The sequence below is a fragment of the Guyanagaster necrorhizus genome (assembly GCF_019112545.1).
Source record: "Guyanagaster necrorhizus MCA 3950 unplaced genomic scaffold BT62scaffold_7, whole genome shotgun sequence".
Lineage (NCBI taxonomy): Eukaryota > Fungi > Basidiomycota > Agaricomycetes > Agaricales > Physalacriaceae > Guyanagaster > Guyanagaster necrorhizus.
The window spans coordinates 339,605-355,407 of record NW_025064886.1 but is presented as its reverse complement, the minus strand read 5'-3'; the positions used below and the strand labels follow the sequence as shown (position 1 = coordinate 355,407).

General features: G+C 47.0%; 6 protein-coding genes across 6 annotated transcripts; 2 read left to right on the top strand and 4 right to left on the bottom strand.

Annotated features, from left to right (window-relative positions):
- Positions 1-1,459: 1,459 nt before the first annotated feature.
- On the bottom strand, positions 1,460-2,154 carry BT62DRAFT_918087 (uncharacterized protein; the record flags this gene model as incomplete). Its single annotated transcript, XM_043184072.1, has 2 exons — positions 1,460-1,923; positions 2,112-2,154. The coding sequence occupies 2 exons, from the start codon at positions 2,152-2,154 to the stop codon at positions 1,460-1,462; spliced, it is 507 nt and encodes a 168-aa protein (XP_043041960.1).
- Positions 2,155-2,549: 395 nt separating this feature from the next.
- BT62DRAFT_1056128 (thioredoxin-like protein) lies at positions 2,550-4,444 on the bottom strand (the record flags this gene model as incomplete). Its single annotated transcript, XM_043178569.1, has 5 exons — positions 2,550-3,136; positions 3,185-3,555; positions 3,607-4,115; positions 4,362-4,373; positions 4,399-4,444. The coding sequence occupies 5 exons, from the start codon at positions 4,442-4,444 to the stop codon at positions 3,034-3,036; spliced, it is 1,041 nt and encodes a 346-aa protein (XP_043041959.1). The 3' UTR covers positions 2,550-3,033.
- Positions 4,445-6,320: 1,876 nt separating this feature from the next.
- BT62DRAFT_1003173 (uncharacterized protein) lies at positions 6,321-8,299 on the bottom strand (the record flags this gene model as incomplete). Its single annotated transcript, XM_043176913.1, has 9 exons — positions 6,321-6,352; positions 6,404-6,542; positions 6,603-6,898; positions 6,952-7,099; positions 7,151-7,723; positions 7,779-7,814; positions 7,862-7,884; positions 7,937-8,156; positions 8,207-8,299. The coding sequence occupies 9 exons, from the start codon at positions 8,297-8,299 to the stop codon at positions 6,321-6,323; spliced, it is 1,560 nt and encodes a 519-aa protein (XP_043041958.1).
- A 968-nt stretch (positions 8,300-9,267) lies between these two features.
- BT62DRAFT_929548 (uncharacterized protein) lies at positions 9,268-10,417 on the bottom strand. The gene is made up of 2 exons (XM_043185742.1): positions 9,912-10,417; positions 9,268-9,860 (listed from the first exon to the last, which is right to left on the bottom strand). The coding sequence occupies exons 1-2, from the start codon at positions 10,008-10,010 to the stop codon at positions 9,444-9,446; spliced, it is 516 nt and encodes a 171-aa protein (XP_043041957.1). The 5' UTR covers positions 10,011-10,417; the 3' UTR covers positions 9,268-9,443.
- A 209-nt stretch (positions 10,418-10,626) lies between these two features.
- Positions 10,627-11,400, top strand: BT62DRAFT_1074033 (RBP11-like subunits of RNA polymerase). Its single transcript, XM_043178987.1, has 4 exons — positions 10,627-10,732; positions 10,785-10,811; positions 10,985-11,034; positions 11,086-11,400. The coding sequence occupies exons 1-4, from the start codon at positions 10,635-10,637 to the stop codon at positions 11,214-11,216; spliced, it is 306 nt and encodes a 101-aa protein (XP_043041956.1). The 5' UTR covers positions 10,627-10,634; the 3' UTR covers positions 11,217-11,400.
- Positions 11,401-12,529: 1,129 nt separating this feature from the next.
- Positions 12,530-15,798, top strand: BT62DRAFT_1003169 (uncharacterized protein; the record flags this gene model as incomplete). The annotated part of the gene is made up of 16 exons (XM_043176912.1): positions 12,530-12,587; positions 12,635-12,784; positions 12,837-13,094; positions 13,141-13,532; positions 13,589-13,680; positions 13,733-13,838; positions 13,887-14,118; positions 14,166-14,315; positions 14,367-14,651; positions 14,703-14,821; positions 14,878-14,950; positions 15,000-15,218; positions 15,272-15,375; positions 15,428-15,614; positions 15,665-15,699; positions 15,754-15,798. The coding sequence occupies 16 exons, from the start codon at positions 12,530-12,532 to the stop codon at positions 15,796-15,798; spliced, it is 2,505 nt and encodes an 834-aa protein (XP_043041955.1).
- Positions 15,799-15,803: the final 5 nt, after the last annotated feature.

Sequence of the window (15,803 nt, the reverse complement as noted above, 5' to 3'; positions counted from 1 at the left end):
GCTCAGTGGGTCCAACGGTTTCCCCTTCGTATGTCTCATTTCCTCCGTTACTGTCTTTCGAAAGGTTACCAATGGCCCTGCTACTAGAATCATAGCTGACCTGTCCAAAGGTCCATTTGTCGTTCCCACCCTCCACGATGTCTGTGTTGGAAAATATTATTAGCTTCACCATGCATAGACTGAGCACCAGCGCGAAGGCTGAGGGAAGGCTTTTGGGTGAATCTGGGTATCGAACGAGTGTCCAACCAGGCGCGTAGGGACAGGCGGAAGCGGGCGACGAAGCGAAGAAACAAAAACACTACTCCAATAGTAGATGGGACGACAAGCCCTTATGCTCACACGCCAATCTTGTAGACAAGGATCAACGAACGTTCGCGACGAAAAACAGATGATACACATGTATGTAAAGGACCAAGTGACGCACCCATCCCGTCGGTCTCGAAAGGGTGAATAGCGTGAACTTAACCTGATCATTGCCAAAAGAGGGCACAGTGATACATATCCACAGGTTGATGTTGGGCGAACTATTATGAGCGGTAAGTAATAAGAGTGTGGAAAGTAACACATGCGGCATATACCATTTGCACCCAGTTTAATTTCCATGAGAGATTCGCTCTCCCCATGACAAGAACCCATAGAAGAGACATGATGAAAACGGGAAAGGCAAGCCAAGTATGATGAGCACATGATACAGCGACAAGCTACAGCTGTTTATAATCCACAATTACAACTGTTTGCAGCCCAAGAGAGGTTACTATAGCAGCCCACCACGAATCGATAGCGCTACGTGGAGAGACAGCGAAGGTAGTTATACCTACGAAAAGCTGTAGATACCAGGTCGCAGCGCGGATTCCTAGTATATCATCAATGTCTGGATTAGAGTTGAAAGGGAGAGTGCAGACGGTGGAAGAGGATATGATACTGGAAATTTTATAGACATGGTAGTCACATCTCTACAGCTTGAGCAATGATCAGGCGTCACGCGTCAGGGTTCAAGGCAACCAAACTGTTATTACTGAGGGCTATTAAAACACCATCATTTTAGGTTTGTGCCGAAACTGATGCTTAGACACCGATGAGTGTCAGGTCTTCAGTAGCTTGTTGCGCAAAGCTCTTACGACGCTTAATCGTTGTGCGCGTCGCCTGGAAATGGTGCATTATAAATTTAACTATGTGATCGGCTCGACACTGACTAGGACCAACTTAATCCGTGTGCGTCATACCGCTTCAATGTGAGGGCTAAGCTCTAAGTTCAAGTGTGACCTGCGTAAAACGATAAGCAGGCCCAGCCTAAGAAGTGCTCAAATGTACCTGTGAAACACAGCCGATTCGTGACGATACGCATTTCCGTGACCATTGTCGCTTTACACGGTGCGCAATAAATATTAAGCAATCTATTCACAATATCATCATCCGCCACGGTCTTCTGGGACTTTCCTTCAGCCTATTTGGTACATCCTCAAAGTACCGCATCAACCACAGATGCACGTGACGCTGGAGCGCGCATCTGAGCAGCACAGCCCGCTGGCGCACCACCAGGAAGACGAGGGCTCAGGTATTCCTTTCCAACACATGTTGCGCCTCGAGGAAGACGCGCTCTACACCACGGCTTCAGCAACAGCGTCACATTTTTATGGTAATCCAGGAAGCGCTGATAATCAAGACCTCTTATCAGCCTGAGCTCGTCGATGGCTGGATGGTCGTTGGCGGGATGGAAAAGGGTGTTCTTAGCGGCTGCTTCACATACTTCTCGCCAATCATAATGAACAGCGATGGCGAAGAGACGCACAGGCTCCTGACGAATGAGCGGTGATTTCAGGAGGGAGGTCTGCATGCGTTTCCCAACACTGTTCATGCAGTACTTGGAAGCAGCATCGTAGAGTTCTATGACCTCGTCAATATTTTCGAGTGACGGAGCCTCGCCTGGATAGTAGAAGAGAAGGTGTTCGAATATTTTTGCCTGTTTCTGGTACCGGAGCGACAGGTAGACCCTCCTTCATTTCTTCTGGATTGCCATCTGAGAATAGGTTCCTGAAGAAAGAAGAAGCAAAAGAGAGAAAGGCTTTTCAAGACAAAAAATTCAACATTATCGGAAGATCGAAGGATGACACCGGCGTCTTCGACAACATCGAAGGGCGCGGACGCGATTGTCATGATTGTAGAGTTGAGAGTACAAGACCTATCGTGTCCTTGCTGATCGGCGATAAGGGCTGCTCGTGGGGTTCTCGCAATTTTTACTTCTTTCTTTGCCGCAGAGTCGAGAGTTAATCCGTGTACGTTTTGATGACACAACTTTGACTTCGGGCTCCAACTCCAGTCTATCGAAGAAGTCGGCTCCGCATGGAGAAGGTTGGCAAGGCAGTTTCATGTGGAGTGACGGAGATGATTTTTCCTCGGCTGTGAGCAGAGTTATACATAGTACAGCCCATGAAACCGAGTCCAGGGTGGGATTGGCTTCTTTTTTCGTCTTAGATGCGCACTTGTCTGTTTTCAAAGATCAGTATGCAATGCAAACTCAATCGGTCCAATGACTAGAAAAAGATAGTCACCTGTCGTAGCATGGTACTTGAATTGTTTTCCCTGTATGAAGTGGCCATAAGAGCTGTAGATTTAGTCTTAGCTACAGCAAGGAGAGCCGCGTCTACAATGGAGGTAGCGCACGGTTTAGATGGCCCTAAATTTTATCATCGAACTGCCATGTTCAATTTGAACGAGTCTGCAGAGATGAATATGGATCTGCACAACGCAGCCGAGAAATCAGGGGTTTCACTTGATGAGAACATACTAGATGGACCACGCGATGATACGTCTACAGAATTTAAGACGTGGAGCCAAGATACAAGCAAAGAATAGGATTTTTGATCCCTGAACCGATGATACACTCGACCTGCATGCCACTAAGGATACACAAAGCGGGAAGATATAAGTGGGATCTGATATCGGCTTGATAACGAGTTGCGAATAGGTAAAGCATAAAGTGCTTACCGACTCTTCGATATATCTACAGTAGATTCCTTTCGAAAACCAGAACTTTCATCTCTCCTCGTCCCAAAGAAGGTCATCGTCTTCATCATCACTCGGAAGACCAAAATTATCTCTCCCAAGAAAGGATTCAGCTGGGCGCAATATTCGATTCCTGTGAAGGTCATGATATGAACGCATACAGACTTTTCGTCCGACTCACTTCTCGAGTAATTCATCGATGCCAGCCGCTCCTGCCTCCCAGTCCACCCGTACCCAGTTGTGAATGAGCTGTCCATCTCGGTAAACCAGCATGGTGGGGAGCATGTCAAGGTCAACATCTTCTTCAGCATAATGATTCTGTTCATCGGAGTCATAATCGTCTTCGTCATGGTCGTCGTCTTTGTCACTATAGGGGTCGTCATCATCCTCGCGAATTGAACGAGACGGCCGGTGCGTTGTTGACTTGGTCACTGCTGAACCACTTGAAGCGAAACCGAGGGCCGACGCCCGACAGCGCAAGAATTTAGTGTCTGGGTGTGATCGAGCCAGGCGAGAAAGAGTCTCGTCGAGAGAATAACATCTGTCCAACGACTATGTGATGTATTCAGCAGCATCAGCGGGAAATGATGGAGCGACACTTACAGGTTCGTAGAGGTGCACGATGACCCAGGCAGCTTTATCCTCCTTTTCGACGGCCTGGACAAAAGTGCGTACACCAACTTCCCTCAAATGTCCAAACTTTCCCTGCCTTACCATCCCAAAGAAATCTCTTCGCTCGCGTTCGTTCCTCACCAATGGATCCACATTCTCATCACCCCTGTCTGCCTTTTCTCTTTCCTCTTCCAAGTACGACTTTCCCCCAAGACTGCTCTTCTCCATTCGAGTCCTAAGCTCTGCCATCTCCTTGGCCTGCCGTTGCCGTTCAAGGGTCTCGGCCTCGTGGCAGTCGCGGATGACACCCTTGACGCCAGTACGACCAGGACCCATCCCAATTGAATCCTGCTGAGGTTCTGGAGGCACCGTGGCATTACTTGAATCGATCTCGTCGTCGTGCCATCCTTTATCCGAGGACGGCGATGGCGTCCGAATAGGTGATGACGAACGCGAGGTTCCGTTGAAGAGCTCTCCAGACAAAACAAGGCTTTCGATGTCTGCGTACTACATGAAAATGAGTCAGGAAAGAAGAGCTGAATGTAATATATGTCACCATCTTCGAGTAGATGATTACTGTTGCTAGACGCTCGACGAGCACGTTCGTTACAGTACGGATATTCGGTTAAGTGGGAAGAGGGGGATTGCTAATTTGGCACCTCAGTGCGGTCCGGGACTCCGGTCATGTATAGTGCAGTGCATCACCAATCGCAACATCTATTACCTTTACAACGGATATAACAAACCGTATGCAAGACCTACACAGTTATTTATGAAACTGACGGAACAAGAAACGTGGTCTGAAAGCATGAGCTGAGGGAGAAGACATTGTAGCAGCTCAATCAGCGAAGGCAAGTCCGTTGAATTCCAGAGGCTCCACACTAGCCCTTTATTTGGCCTGACACCGTCCTTCACAATTCTTTCGTATTCAGCAGACACACACCCTTTCGATCGCCACCCAGCCGCTAGTCTCTTATCAGCGCCTTCCAAGTTATTTCCTGCACCGTACAAATTTCTTCTACTCTAAGCTGAAGCCGCGCTAATCACTTTGGTGTAAAGAAATGTTCCTCCTGGAGCCGGAACGCTGACGTCGGATCTGATAAAGGCGTGGAACCGAAAGTATGACCTGTCCTCACCTTCGATACACCAGAACGAGGAAAGGTTGGTCATTCTCAATGTAATAAAAACCGCAAGCACACCAGTATATGTGAAGAAAAGTGATCAGACACACACTGGTTTAATGGTGCATTTCCTGCCATGGACACCCGCCGATCTTTCTCCCGTCTACGAAGGAAACTAGAGAACGTGAACGTGCTGTATTCAAGCACCTCATCATTAAGCTTCAGAGTTTTCGTGAATTCCGTGTTTCATGAAGAGATGAGCCCAATGATTTTCAGGGTTTTGTTTCCTTCGTTTACAAATGAGGTAGGCATGCAAAAAGGGGTTTTGGAGGTCCCTGAGGAAAAGAGGATCGTGGACGCGCCATCTCGCGAATCTGTCACGCAACAAGGTATCTGACTGTATGGTTGATAATCTGGTAACAAAGAATTCAAAGAGAATTCGTGAAATATAATCTGTTCGACATACCTGTCAGTAAGTAGGGCCTGTGCAAACTTGTTCATGTCCGAAGGAGACACTGGCAGCAAGAGATATCTAGCCAGCGTCAAGTATCTGTGATAAGCTTTGGAAAGGCTGGCCTCAGGAAACGACACAACCTTGCCTATAATGCGGATGCTCACCAAAAGCCCGATAAGTGACGTTATTCGCAGAGAAGCCAAATCGATCAAGTCGAAGTCGAACATAGTTATCTAGTATATACCCTTGCTTGGGCTTCGAAATGACTACGACCACGTGAGGACTTTGACCAGACATGGCCGGGGTACACAGAAGGTGACATTGGTGGATTGGTCCATGAGTGTAAGTGGGTTTCAGGATGGTCAAGTTAAGCTGCAGGAATGAAAGTGAGAATCAAAGAGATAATGATGAGATATGCGGAATGAATGAGTGAGTGCTCAGTACTCAGTGCTGAGTCAAGAAATCTGTGAATTCTTGGGTTGGGGGGGTCAAACCGGCATGTAAAGCATGGTCAGGTCCTCTGCTCATGGACTGGGGATGAAGTTTCAACAAATGGACAGTATGAAGATACTGTCAGCGAGACTTGCGGAGAGGAGAAGCCGAGAGCTGAGGTGTTCGGGAGACCTGAAGCGTGAGCAGCGTGGAAGTAACTGCTGCATCAAACCAGACACTACTCAAAGACTAAAAGTACCAGGTGGACGGATCAAAAGGAGAGCGAGATGATTGAGGAAAGGGAGCGACTAGAAGAAAGTGAAAAAGCCTGCGAGCAGAATACCGGTGGTACAGAGCGAAGAGACCGCGTTGTATCGTGCCTCCCACTGACCCAACTTGAAACAATAGGGCAACAGTCGAACATCAGATTCACTACTCTTTTGCTCACCTTGGCCGCAATATGTAGAGCATGGAAGGGATGACCGGATAACGGTCAGGCCAGCAGGAGATATTAATCGGTAGCATTTGCAAAGCTAAACGAGGCGAGGAATTCAGTGAGACATTATTCATTAATTCGATCTTACAGGTAAGAAAAAGTATTATGTGCAGCTAGAGTGTTTATATGGGAAATTATGAGGTTGGTTAAGTTAAATGGATGTCTGAGATATTATGATGAAACTTATCAGTAGCGCCTTCGCTCAGTTTCCGCGCAATTTCCTCAATTCGTAATCTGTTACAAGTTTTTGAGCAGTTTTTATCATGCGGAACCTTGAGTACTCACCCACGAAAGCCGATGTAGGTGAAACCACCGTCAAAGCACCTATGACCATCTGTAGTAGCTGTTGTGTAATAGCCTGCTGAGGTTGAGGGACTGACGATACTCGGCCGATCAAGAATCTACAAGCGGCTGACCACAAGACCTGTGTGAAATGGAAGGTAAAATCAAGGAACAGTTCTTTACCGCACATATCAACACTCACACCAAGAATCGCGTCGAGGAAAGGAAACTCAGTGATATTCATTGCGCTCAAAACTTGCGTTATAGCGAGAGCTGCCTTGTCCATTCTTTCCACAGAATTGGGGTTCAAGGATATGACAGGCAAATGAAGAGTGATCACAGTGGCATGAACCAAGGTGTGAATCATTATGGCGGTAGCTGGCGTGCTTAGCGCCAGCATGGCTTGAAGAGTGGGCAGCCTTTCAATGAAGCGTTCCAGGACGTTGGAAAACGAAGTAAAAGTTGCCTTGAAGTGATTAACTTGCGTGCTATTCATTCCTAATAAACGTACTTCTAATGCACGGTTCACATGAAGAAAGGGTGAATCTCACCAGGATGCAGCTTTGATTTGAAAAGCGAAGCTTGCTCAAATAAAATTGACGCCTTAGTGTGCAGTGCGAGAATGGATGTCCCTGCGTCAGCTTCACCCCGCATGAATCTGTGGATAGTATGACTGGTTCTGTCTAAAGGATGAGGGAGCTTTCGGAGGGTTTAACAAACACACAAACACAGAAACATGAAGAGACTTACCTTGGAATAATCATTTATATCCAAAGGCCAAGGCGCGTCGATTCTTGTCGAGTCTTCTTCAGATAGGTTGGAAGGAGATCCATCTACAGCGGTCCAAGAGTTATTTAAGATCACGACAGTCCAGAGACCATTGAGTCTCTCCCCTTCCTCAATAGCGTCACGTGCTTCTCTGAGGATAGACCCGCTGCCTCCGCTCTGAGACCTGATCTTGTGCAGCCCAGAGCTAAGCACGAGGGAGACTGCAGCGCTGGTGTGATATTTTCCCTCGAGCATCTTCAAATTCCGGAAGAAATACTGAGCTAGAAGTACCTCGGCCTGGATGCATTGAATAACACCGTAAGGATGAGAAGGACAGTTTGCTAGTCCTTGAGACGCAAGATTTACAGCTTGAGCAAGAAAGAGACCTTCCCACGCCACGATGTCTGGGGAAGGGGAGAGATGGATCCCCCATAGGTATGCGGCACTGAGTAGAGCAGCAACAGGTCGTTCGACAAGGTTGCTGCTAGTTGCCGACTGGACAAAATGGGGAATGTAGAGGAAGAATCCAAGTTCCGCGCAATGACGAAGGAATGTCTGCAAGCTGTGGGTGTACCAATTATTGGTAGAACTCGCATAACACACACTGTACCCACATAACTTGGTGAACTTGAACAGGCATATTCTTCTGCGGATTCAATATATGCGGTTTGGGACGACCAGTAACTAACTTACGGGTTGTTCATTGCGAGAATTGCCTGAGGAGTTGTAAATAAGGCCTCTTCAACAAGTTTTCAAGAAAGTTCTTACCCTGCGACGGCTGGAGAGTATTGTATGGTTGTGTCAAAATTATAGGCGATCCAGGACTTGCTTGTCGGGCATTCTCAAGTTCGCGAATACGTCGTTCGACTGTGGATATCTGTTCTTCTAGCATACGCGTCTTCGTCATTCCTTGACCGTAATACTCGCATTCGTGGAAAATTGTAGAAGCCGCGCATTGCCCGCATTTTGGCTGTCTTCCATCGCACCTCTGGAGATGAGTTTAGTGGGCTGAAGGTAGGATGCAACAATGTATCTTACAATCTTCCGGTGCCTGCAGTTAAGGCATGCGCCGCCCTTGTGAAGCTGCGGGGCGCGAGAAGAAGTGTTACTCCTGCGAGAACTTGAAGCCATGTTAGTATGAATACTTCATTTTTTGCTCTCTATATATCAGTCACCGCCTTGCATACCTAGCCGAAATATCTAAGCCTCAGTAACTGGTTGACTCGTTTCACACCATTCCAATAAACGGAGCAGAGCGACGGGCCTGAGATAAGACGGCATGAGCGGACCAACGTACTGCTATTTTGCAAAGAGTTATGAGCGCGGAGAGAGAACATGCAATTCCCGACAGATCAATCGCCCGGGAAACGGCGAGTAGACTGTGACAAGAACAACGGAGAGACGTGACGAGCGTCGTAGGCTCATTGCCAAGGTTTGAGATATTGAAAAGTCCAAGCAAAGCAGACGTTTCATCGTAAACCTCCAAAAATCATTGACTGTACTCCGGTATTGATTGGGGAACTCCGGTCGACTCTTCGACGTCAGCGTCTGCGCGAGGAGTCACTCGATAACACGTGGATGGAGTAAGGTGAGAGAAGAAAATCGCGGTTGGCAGACAAGAGTCTGAGAGCCAGTGAGAGGTGAACGGACTTGAGCAACCATCACGTTTCGATCTGGCGTGCCGCTATGTCATATCTCCATTTCCACATATGGCAACTTCTTTACTACTTTAGGACGATGACCATCCTCTGTTCCTGTTCCTTGGTACCGACATCAACCCCCAAAGGTAAAGAACGCAAGATCAGCTACAGAATACATAATTATTGGGCACTCCCCGTTGGTGACACCGCTACTGTTACAGATAAGCAACGCTCTGCGGCATCACACTTGACCTTGAAGAGCTTGTACCGCAATTTAGTACTCCAATGATCATGTAAGTTGTGGCAAGTTTCAACAAGCGCTGATATAGTAAGTTATATTGAACTGTTCCGTAAAGTTACGGGAATCGGGGAGTATGAATCCCGATGTGCCATAGCCCAAAAGTAGATCAGCAAATCAAGGAGAACATGGGTAGATGTCAGCTCGCGGATGGCAGAGTACTTGAAACCTATACAATTTCAACACCAATAACTAGATAATGTACAACGAAAACGAGTAGTAGGAAACCATTTCCCCTGCTACCCCTCAAAAGAGCTTCATTGTGGTACAGTGAGGATGATACAGTAATTGGCACGGAGATATGAGATATGCGAACTGCGTATGTGTGGGTACATCGTCATAACGAAATCGACATATCTGAGTCCGAAGATACTGGTGATCTCCAGTCGACTTCCCCGCTACGAAGAATACGGTACGGATGCACCCTGGCGCCCTTGGCAAGGGGCTGATGTGGTTGACGCAACTGCTGTAGAGCAGGTCCGATGAGGAAAAGGGCCTGGGAACGCAGAGCGTAGCATGCAGACGTTCGGAGAGCAGAAAGTGGCGGAATATACGGAGCATCTGGAGGAGGGACAACAACAACGGCGTCTGCAGCATCCAAAGGACATGGAACGAGTCGAAAGCGAATCCTGGCCAAGAATGCTGAGGAAGGATGTTGCAAAGGTGGTGGAGACGGTGTTCGTGAAGATGTAGAAGAACAGATGGAGGCTTGACGTTGTGAACGATGGTTTTGATACAGTGGTATAGGGCGTAACTATCCACATAATCAGAACGAGTTAGGCTACTGAAAAAGGCACCGACTTACTGAACACTTTTGAGATTCGTCTGTAGCATTGACTTCCCTACACAAAGGAAGAAGGTCCAAGCTATGAATCGGTGGAAGTGTAGGTCGTTGTGAAGGCATAGAAGGATGTGAATTTTGGATTGAATGTAGCGGTCCACCGGGACTCGAGAACCAGCTTTCTGATTTTGAACGAAATAGCAAGAACGGGGGAGAGGATGGAAATATCACGAAGCGAGCGTAATTACTTTATATTGCTCGAAAAGAATCAGGTCGACCCATTCATCGCCAACAAAAGTGTCGCCTTCAGTAGCCCGGGTGCACACAATGAAGGTTGAAAACAAACCATTGTTTTATCACATGTCACAATACGTCTCAATTGTCTCAATTCGGAGTTTAGTATACTTCCTCGAGGGTATATTTGTGGACTTCAAGGTGTCGACGCATTTTTTTCCCAGCGGCTGAACTTGAAGCTTCACGTTGTAGATGTCGAAATTTTAGAGTCCTATGAAGGCCAAAGAAAGTTGCAAGGAGGTCGCAATTTGAAAATGCGGACTTTGAAACGCGCACAATAGCCAATTTTTATCTATTCATCTTCGGAGCTTGGCCTATCGACTCGTCGCTTCTTGCGCTGCCGCCTCACAAAAGCCCTCTATCCGGAAGATGGCAGAGCTAATACCCAAAGTACAAATAGTAAGCATTGTTGCCTACCTTTCAGTAGTGTACACCTGTAATGAATCAGCCCAGATGAGCGGAGCCTCTGAGGACATGTCAGCCGCAACATACAAAATTCATGACGAATCGCACACCATAGGAAATGCCTTGCGGTGGATGATTATGAAAAAGTATTTCTATCATACGTCACCGTGGTAGCCCATTTGACGTTAGGATTTCTAGTCCCAAAGTCGAATTTTGTGGATACAGGTATGCATCAAACTTCATGCCATTCTTTTCCTTTCTTTGTTCGTGCCTCTGCGATGGCAATTAGCCATGGTGACTTGCTCTAGGCGCTTTGGCTAACACACCGATGACGCGTCAAGGGTGTTATATCGCATCGTTCTTATTATTTCCATTGTGCTGATGCAAACGTCTAATAGCGTCCCTCACCCTTCCGAGAACTTTATACATGTCCGCATTCAAATGTATGGTACGTATGTAGATCTTTCGGATGGAAATCCAATGCTCACATAGGTTCCAGATCACCTATCCTCACTAACCGCTCTCCTGACGGCGCTGGATGATCTTGACGCTTTATGCTCCACCATTGATACCGCATACCGGTCCAGTCTACAAAATGACATCTACGAGCGATGGGAAGAGAAATCTTGATGTTGGTGCATGGAATTCTATGTAAGGTTTGGTGTTCTACTGTAACACAGAAGCGGCCTTCTCGCTGGCACGGCAATAGTGACCGTTTTCCAAGGTCATGTCGGTGTCAGCTTCCCGTCATCTTTTACGAAGACTCTGTACCGAACAATGAGAAAGTTACCCAATCTGCAGCCTTTCATTCCAGTCTTCTCTCCATCATTGCCTCAGGATGTTTCTGTTTATGCAGGATCGGTTTGTATTGCATCCTGCATGCTCAGTGGATCATCGCCATTATCGTACACCGATGAACCTGCTCACCATCGTCGTTAGGCGAAGCGACTATTTTTCAATCACCCCCCGATCTGACTGGTCTGATAAGTCAAGCTAGGGGGCGTAAGCTGTACAAAGTGCAGCTGCTCCGTGTCTGACAAAGCAGAAGAATCCGGCTATTCGTTGATATGGCGAGAATACCTGAAATCGTGTGCGTGAGTCCAAAAATGTGATCTCGTCTTATTCTCTTGTTCTGTGGTTTGCAGTTTTCTGGACTAGCAACGTTCCTACAAGCCATATCTTATACAACCTGAAATGCATCCGCAGCTCATACCAAGGTCAAAGCCGATCATGCCAATCCGCCACATGATTCTCTCTCTTCCGGAGTCTAAACCTGTCCTTGACTCTCATTCTCATTAAACGGCATAGCGTGTCGTGGAGGTGGTTGTGAGTGTTTCGTGTCTTGATCAAGATGATCAGCGCGAGTAGCATCGGTCGCCAGGTCCTTGCGACCTTGCATATTGTTCGCATCGAGAACCAGTGCAGTTTCGAAATTGACAACATCATAGGGCGGCGTGAATGCTTGGTTGCGAGTTTCCTGGCTTCTCCAGGAAGCACTGCTTGTTTGCATTGGGTAAACCGACATTCGATGGCACGCAACGAAAGATTTCATTATGTACATCGGCGTCCGAACGTTTCTGGTGTTGTTTCCCTGCTCAGCCTGTGGTTGAAGGGATGCTAGTGTTTGAGAAAGAGTATCAGATATCTGACGCTCGTCTATGAGATAAGATATGGGATCGGTTACTGTAAAAGCCCGGCGATCGGCGGCGAACAGACATTTAGTGAAGTCGCGGTACAAAGGAGGGGTCTATTATTTCAGTTCTTAATCATTAATTTCAGATTTATAATTAAGAAAATAATACTCATCGATCCTTCAGATGACGTAAAGGAACAATCGAGATCAGGATGATGAAATATTAATTTGTTACTTTTGTATTTACTCTGAAGGCTTTTGGCAAAGCGAGCGAGAATAGCGATAATTAGTTATTTATTTACTCTCGTCAATGTATCCCGCTTCCCACATACCGCAACCTCCTCATACTACAGGCTTTTCATACAAAGGTGCCTCTTATCAAGGCATTCTATTCGAGTGACTGACACTGCCCAAGGATTACGGCCTCGCATTGAGCCGTCCCAGGTTCCATCTCCCGTCGAAGCCATCGAAAGGGACCGGAACAGATGGCAGAATCAGCCTTATATGACGCTGCCCGGACAGCTTGCCCCATTGTCGACGACGGACTTCCATGCACTTGATCAAGGTATTATCCGTGCTTCATGGTGGATTTGATGTAAACAAATCATTTGTAACAGGGAATTCATCGCCGAAATTTGTACGAGCGTCAACATGGGCGTTCCCTTGTACATCGCGTCTAGCGTCAGATTGTAGCATTCCGTTGGCAGCTGTGTTCCAACCCTTCGCCGAACTCGACCCCAAGGAGGAGTCCGTACCGCTGGTGGAGACCTACCCCGCTCGTTGCGAAAGATGTAGAACATACATTAATCCGTGGTGTTCATGGACGTCAGGTGGAGGGAGGTGGAAGTGCAATCTTTGTGGTCACGAAACAGAAGGTCCCTTGTCCTAATTCTACACATAAATTGTACTGACTTTCAACAGTATCCGCCGAGTATTTCTGCAATCTCGATGAAAATGGGAATAGGATGGATCGACTGCAACGCCCAGAATTACTGAAGGGTACGGTAGATTTTGCCGTACCTGATGAATACTGGGCTTCCCATCCTCCTGTGGGACTGACACGGCCATACTTCTCGACGCAACCTCCACCGACTGGGATAAGACAACCTCAGCCTCTAAACTATGTGTTCGCTTTCGACGTTTCAAACGAGGCTGTCCAGTCTGGTTTCCTGCAGACAGCTTGCAACGCCCTAGTAACAATTCTTTACGGAGGTGTCGATGAGGAAGGAATGCCGCTGGATTCATGCTTTCCCCCAGAAAGCCAAATTGCCATCTTCACTTTTGACAGGTGGATACATTTTTATGATCTAACGGTGTGTTCTTAATCCTTTCAAGTTTTTCACACATGTTTTCATTCGCTTCTGAGCAGTCTGATCAAGTCCCCATGTTTATTGCGCCTGATATTGATGAAGTATTTATTCCCTTTCATCACGGTCTCTTTGTATCACCAGTTGAGCGAAAGTGTGCATCTCACTATGTCTCATTTTTTCCATATCCTCATCGCTTTCCTTAGGGATATCATTACAAACTTTCTGGACGCCCTTCCGGGACGATTCACGGACAGTTATGTCCCGGAAGCAGCTTTGGGCTCTGCCATTCGTGTTTGCCAAGCTGCTCTAGTAAGTGGCCTCCTATCAACAATATCCACTGTTTCAACTCATTACAAGGTAGGGCGAGGAGGCCAAGTCGTGCTGTTTCAAAGTATTTTGCCCTCCATAGGTGCTGGCGCGTTACAGGGTCAACCTAACGAGTCCGATTTGTACGATACAGCTCAGGAAAAGAAACTTTATAAACCACGCGATCCAACATGGACCCAGATGGGAGAAGAGTGCGCTGAGGATGGCGTTGGAGTGAATATGTTTCTAGGAATGAGCAAATTTATAGACATTGGATCTATTGGTATGTTTCTTGTACAAATTCTCCGCTTTTATTGATTGCTGAGGCAGGTGTCGTGTCGTCTCTGTCGGGCGGCGACATATATTTTTACCCCCGCTTCGATTCAACACGCGACGGGGTTGTTTTGCGTTCACAGTTACAGCGGCTTATACACCGCATGCTTGGCTACAACTGCATGGTGCGGGTACGGTGTTCAAAAGGTGACTCCATACTTCTTTTCTTCTCTCGGGCTTTTGTCAATGGTTTTCTAGGCATTCGGGTGTCTGAATATTACGGCAACTTTCATCGTCGCTCCCCCACGGATCTTGAGTTTGGCGTGCTCGATGCCGACAAAGCATTTTCGGTCGTATTGGAACACACAGGGTCACTCAATACTCGTGAATACGCATATCTCCAGTGCGCCGTGTTGTACACGACGGTGGAAGGTGACCGTCGTGTTCGGGTACTCAATCTAGCCCTGCAAGTGGTAGAACTGGCAGGGAATGTGTTCATGTACGCGGACAACGAAGCTGTGGTGTGCCATTTAATGCGACAGGGTAAGCCCAAGAATGACTTCTGCCCTTACTTTGCTGACGTGTTTCTTTTAGCTATAATGCATACTAAGAAGTCAAACATGACCCATATACGAGAAGACCTTACGGAGAACTGTTCGGCATTGCTGCTTGGATATAGGAATAAATGCGCATCTGTAACAGCTGCATCGCAGGTCAGGATTACAGGTACATATGAAATATTGGAAGACGAAGCTGAATCCTTTTCCAGTTAATACTACCTGAAGCATTCAGATCGTTGCCTATGTACACTTTAGGGATATTGAAGTCGAAGCCCATCAAAGGTATGCATTTGAACTATCTACTCTACGCAATCTAACCAACCGCATTAAGCTGGAACCGTGTCTTCGGACGTGCGGAATTATTACGCACATCGATTGATGTCCGCGAGCGTTCGAAATCTCATCCAACATGTCTATCCGCCAATGATTGCATTGCATGACCTCGATCATGAAGTAGCGTTGCCTGATCCCGTTACAGGGGAAATAACAGTGCCCACTATCACTAGAGACACCCATATGTGTATGGAGCCAAATGGGTTATATCTCATTGGTAGGCTTTGGCCTTGTTCGATACGAAAGATCTAATGTTGCTAAATCCTGCAGACAATATGGAGGTCATGATATTTTGGATAGGTGCCAGCGTGTCTCCACAAATACTTATAGATCTCTTCGCGGTAGATGATTTGCTGAACCTGGATATTCACTTGGTAAGTTGCCTTTCAGCTCTGACACTACACATAATGACCTGTCCGTTGGAAGCCGAGGTTGCCTGTACTACAAACACGATTGTCATCGCAAGTGCGCAACATCATCACGCATAACCGTTTGAAGCGGGGGTACACGCCGAAAATGTTAGTGGCAAGACAGAACATGGAAGCGGCGGAAATCGAGTTCAGTGATATGTTGATAGAAGATCAAAACAATGGAACGATGTCCTACGTCGACTGTGAGGTGTTTTTCGGTGATCAATCAGCAGATGCTAACTCGTTTGTGCAGTCCTCACTGTGGTACATAAACAGATAAATCATGTGGTGAGTCACAAATGCTAAGCAAGGATGTCTTGACCTGACTTTCCGACCATTCAGCTGACTGGAGGCTTCGAGCCCACGGCAATGCGGTCCCCCTGGTAGCTTTT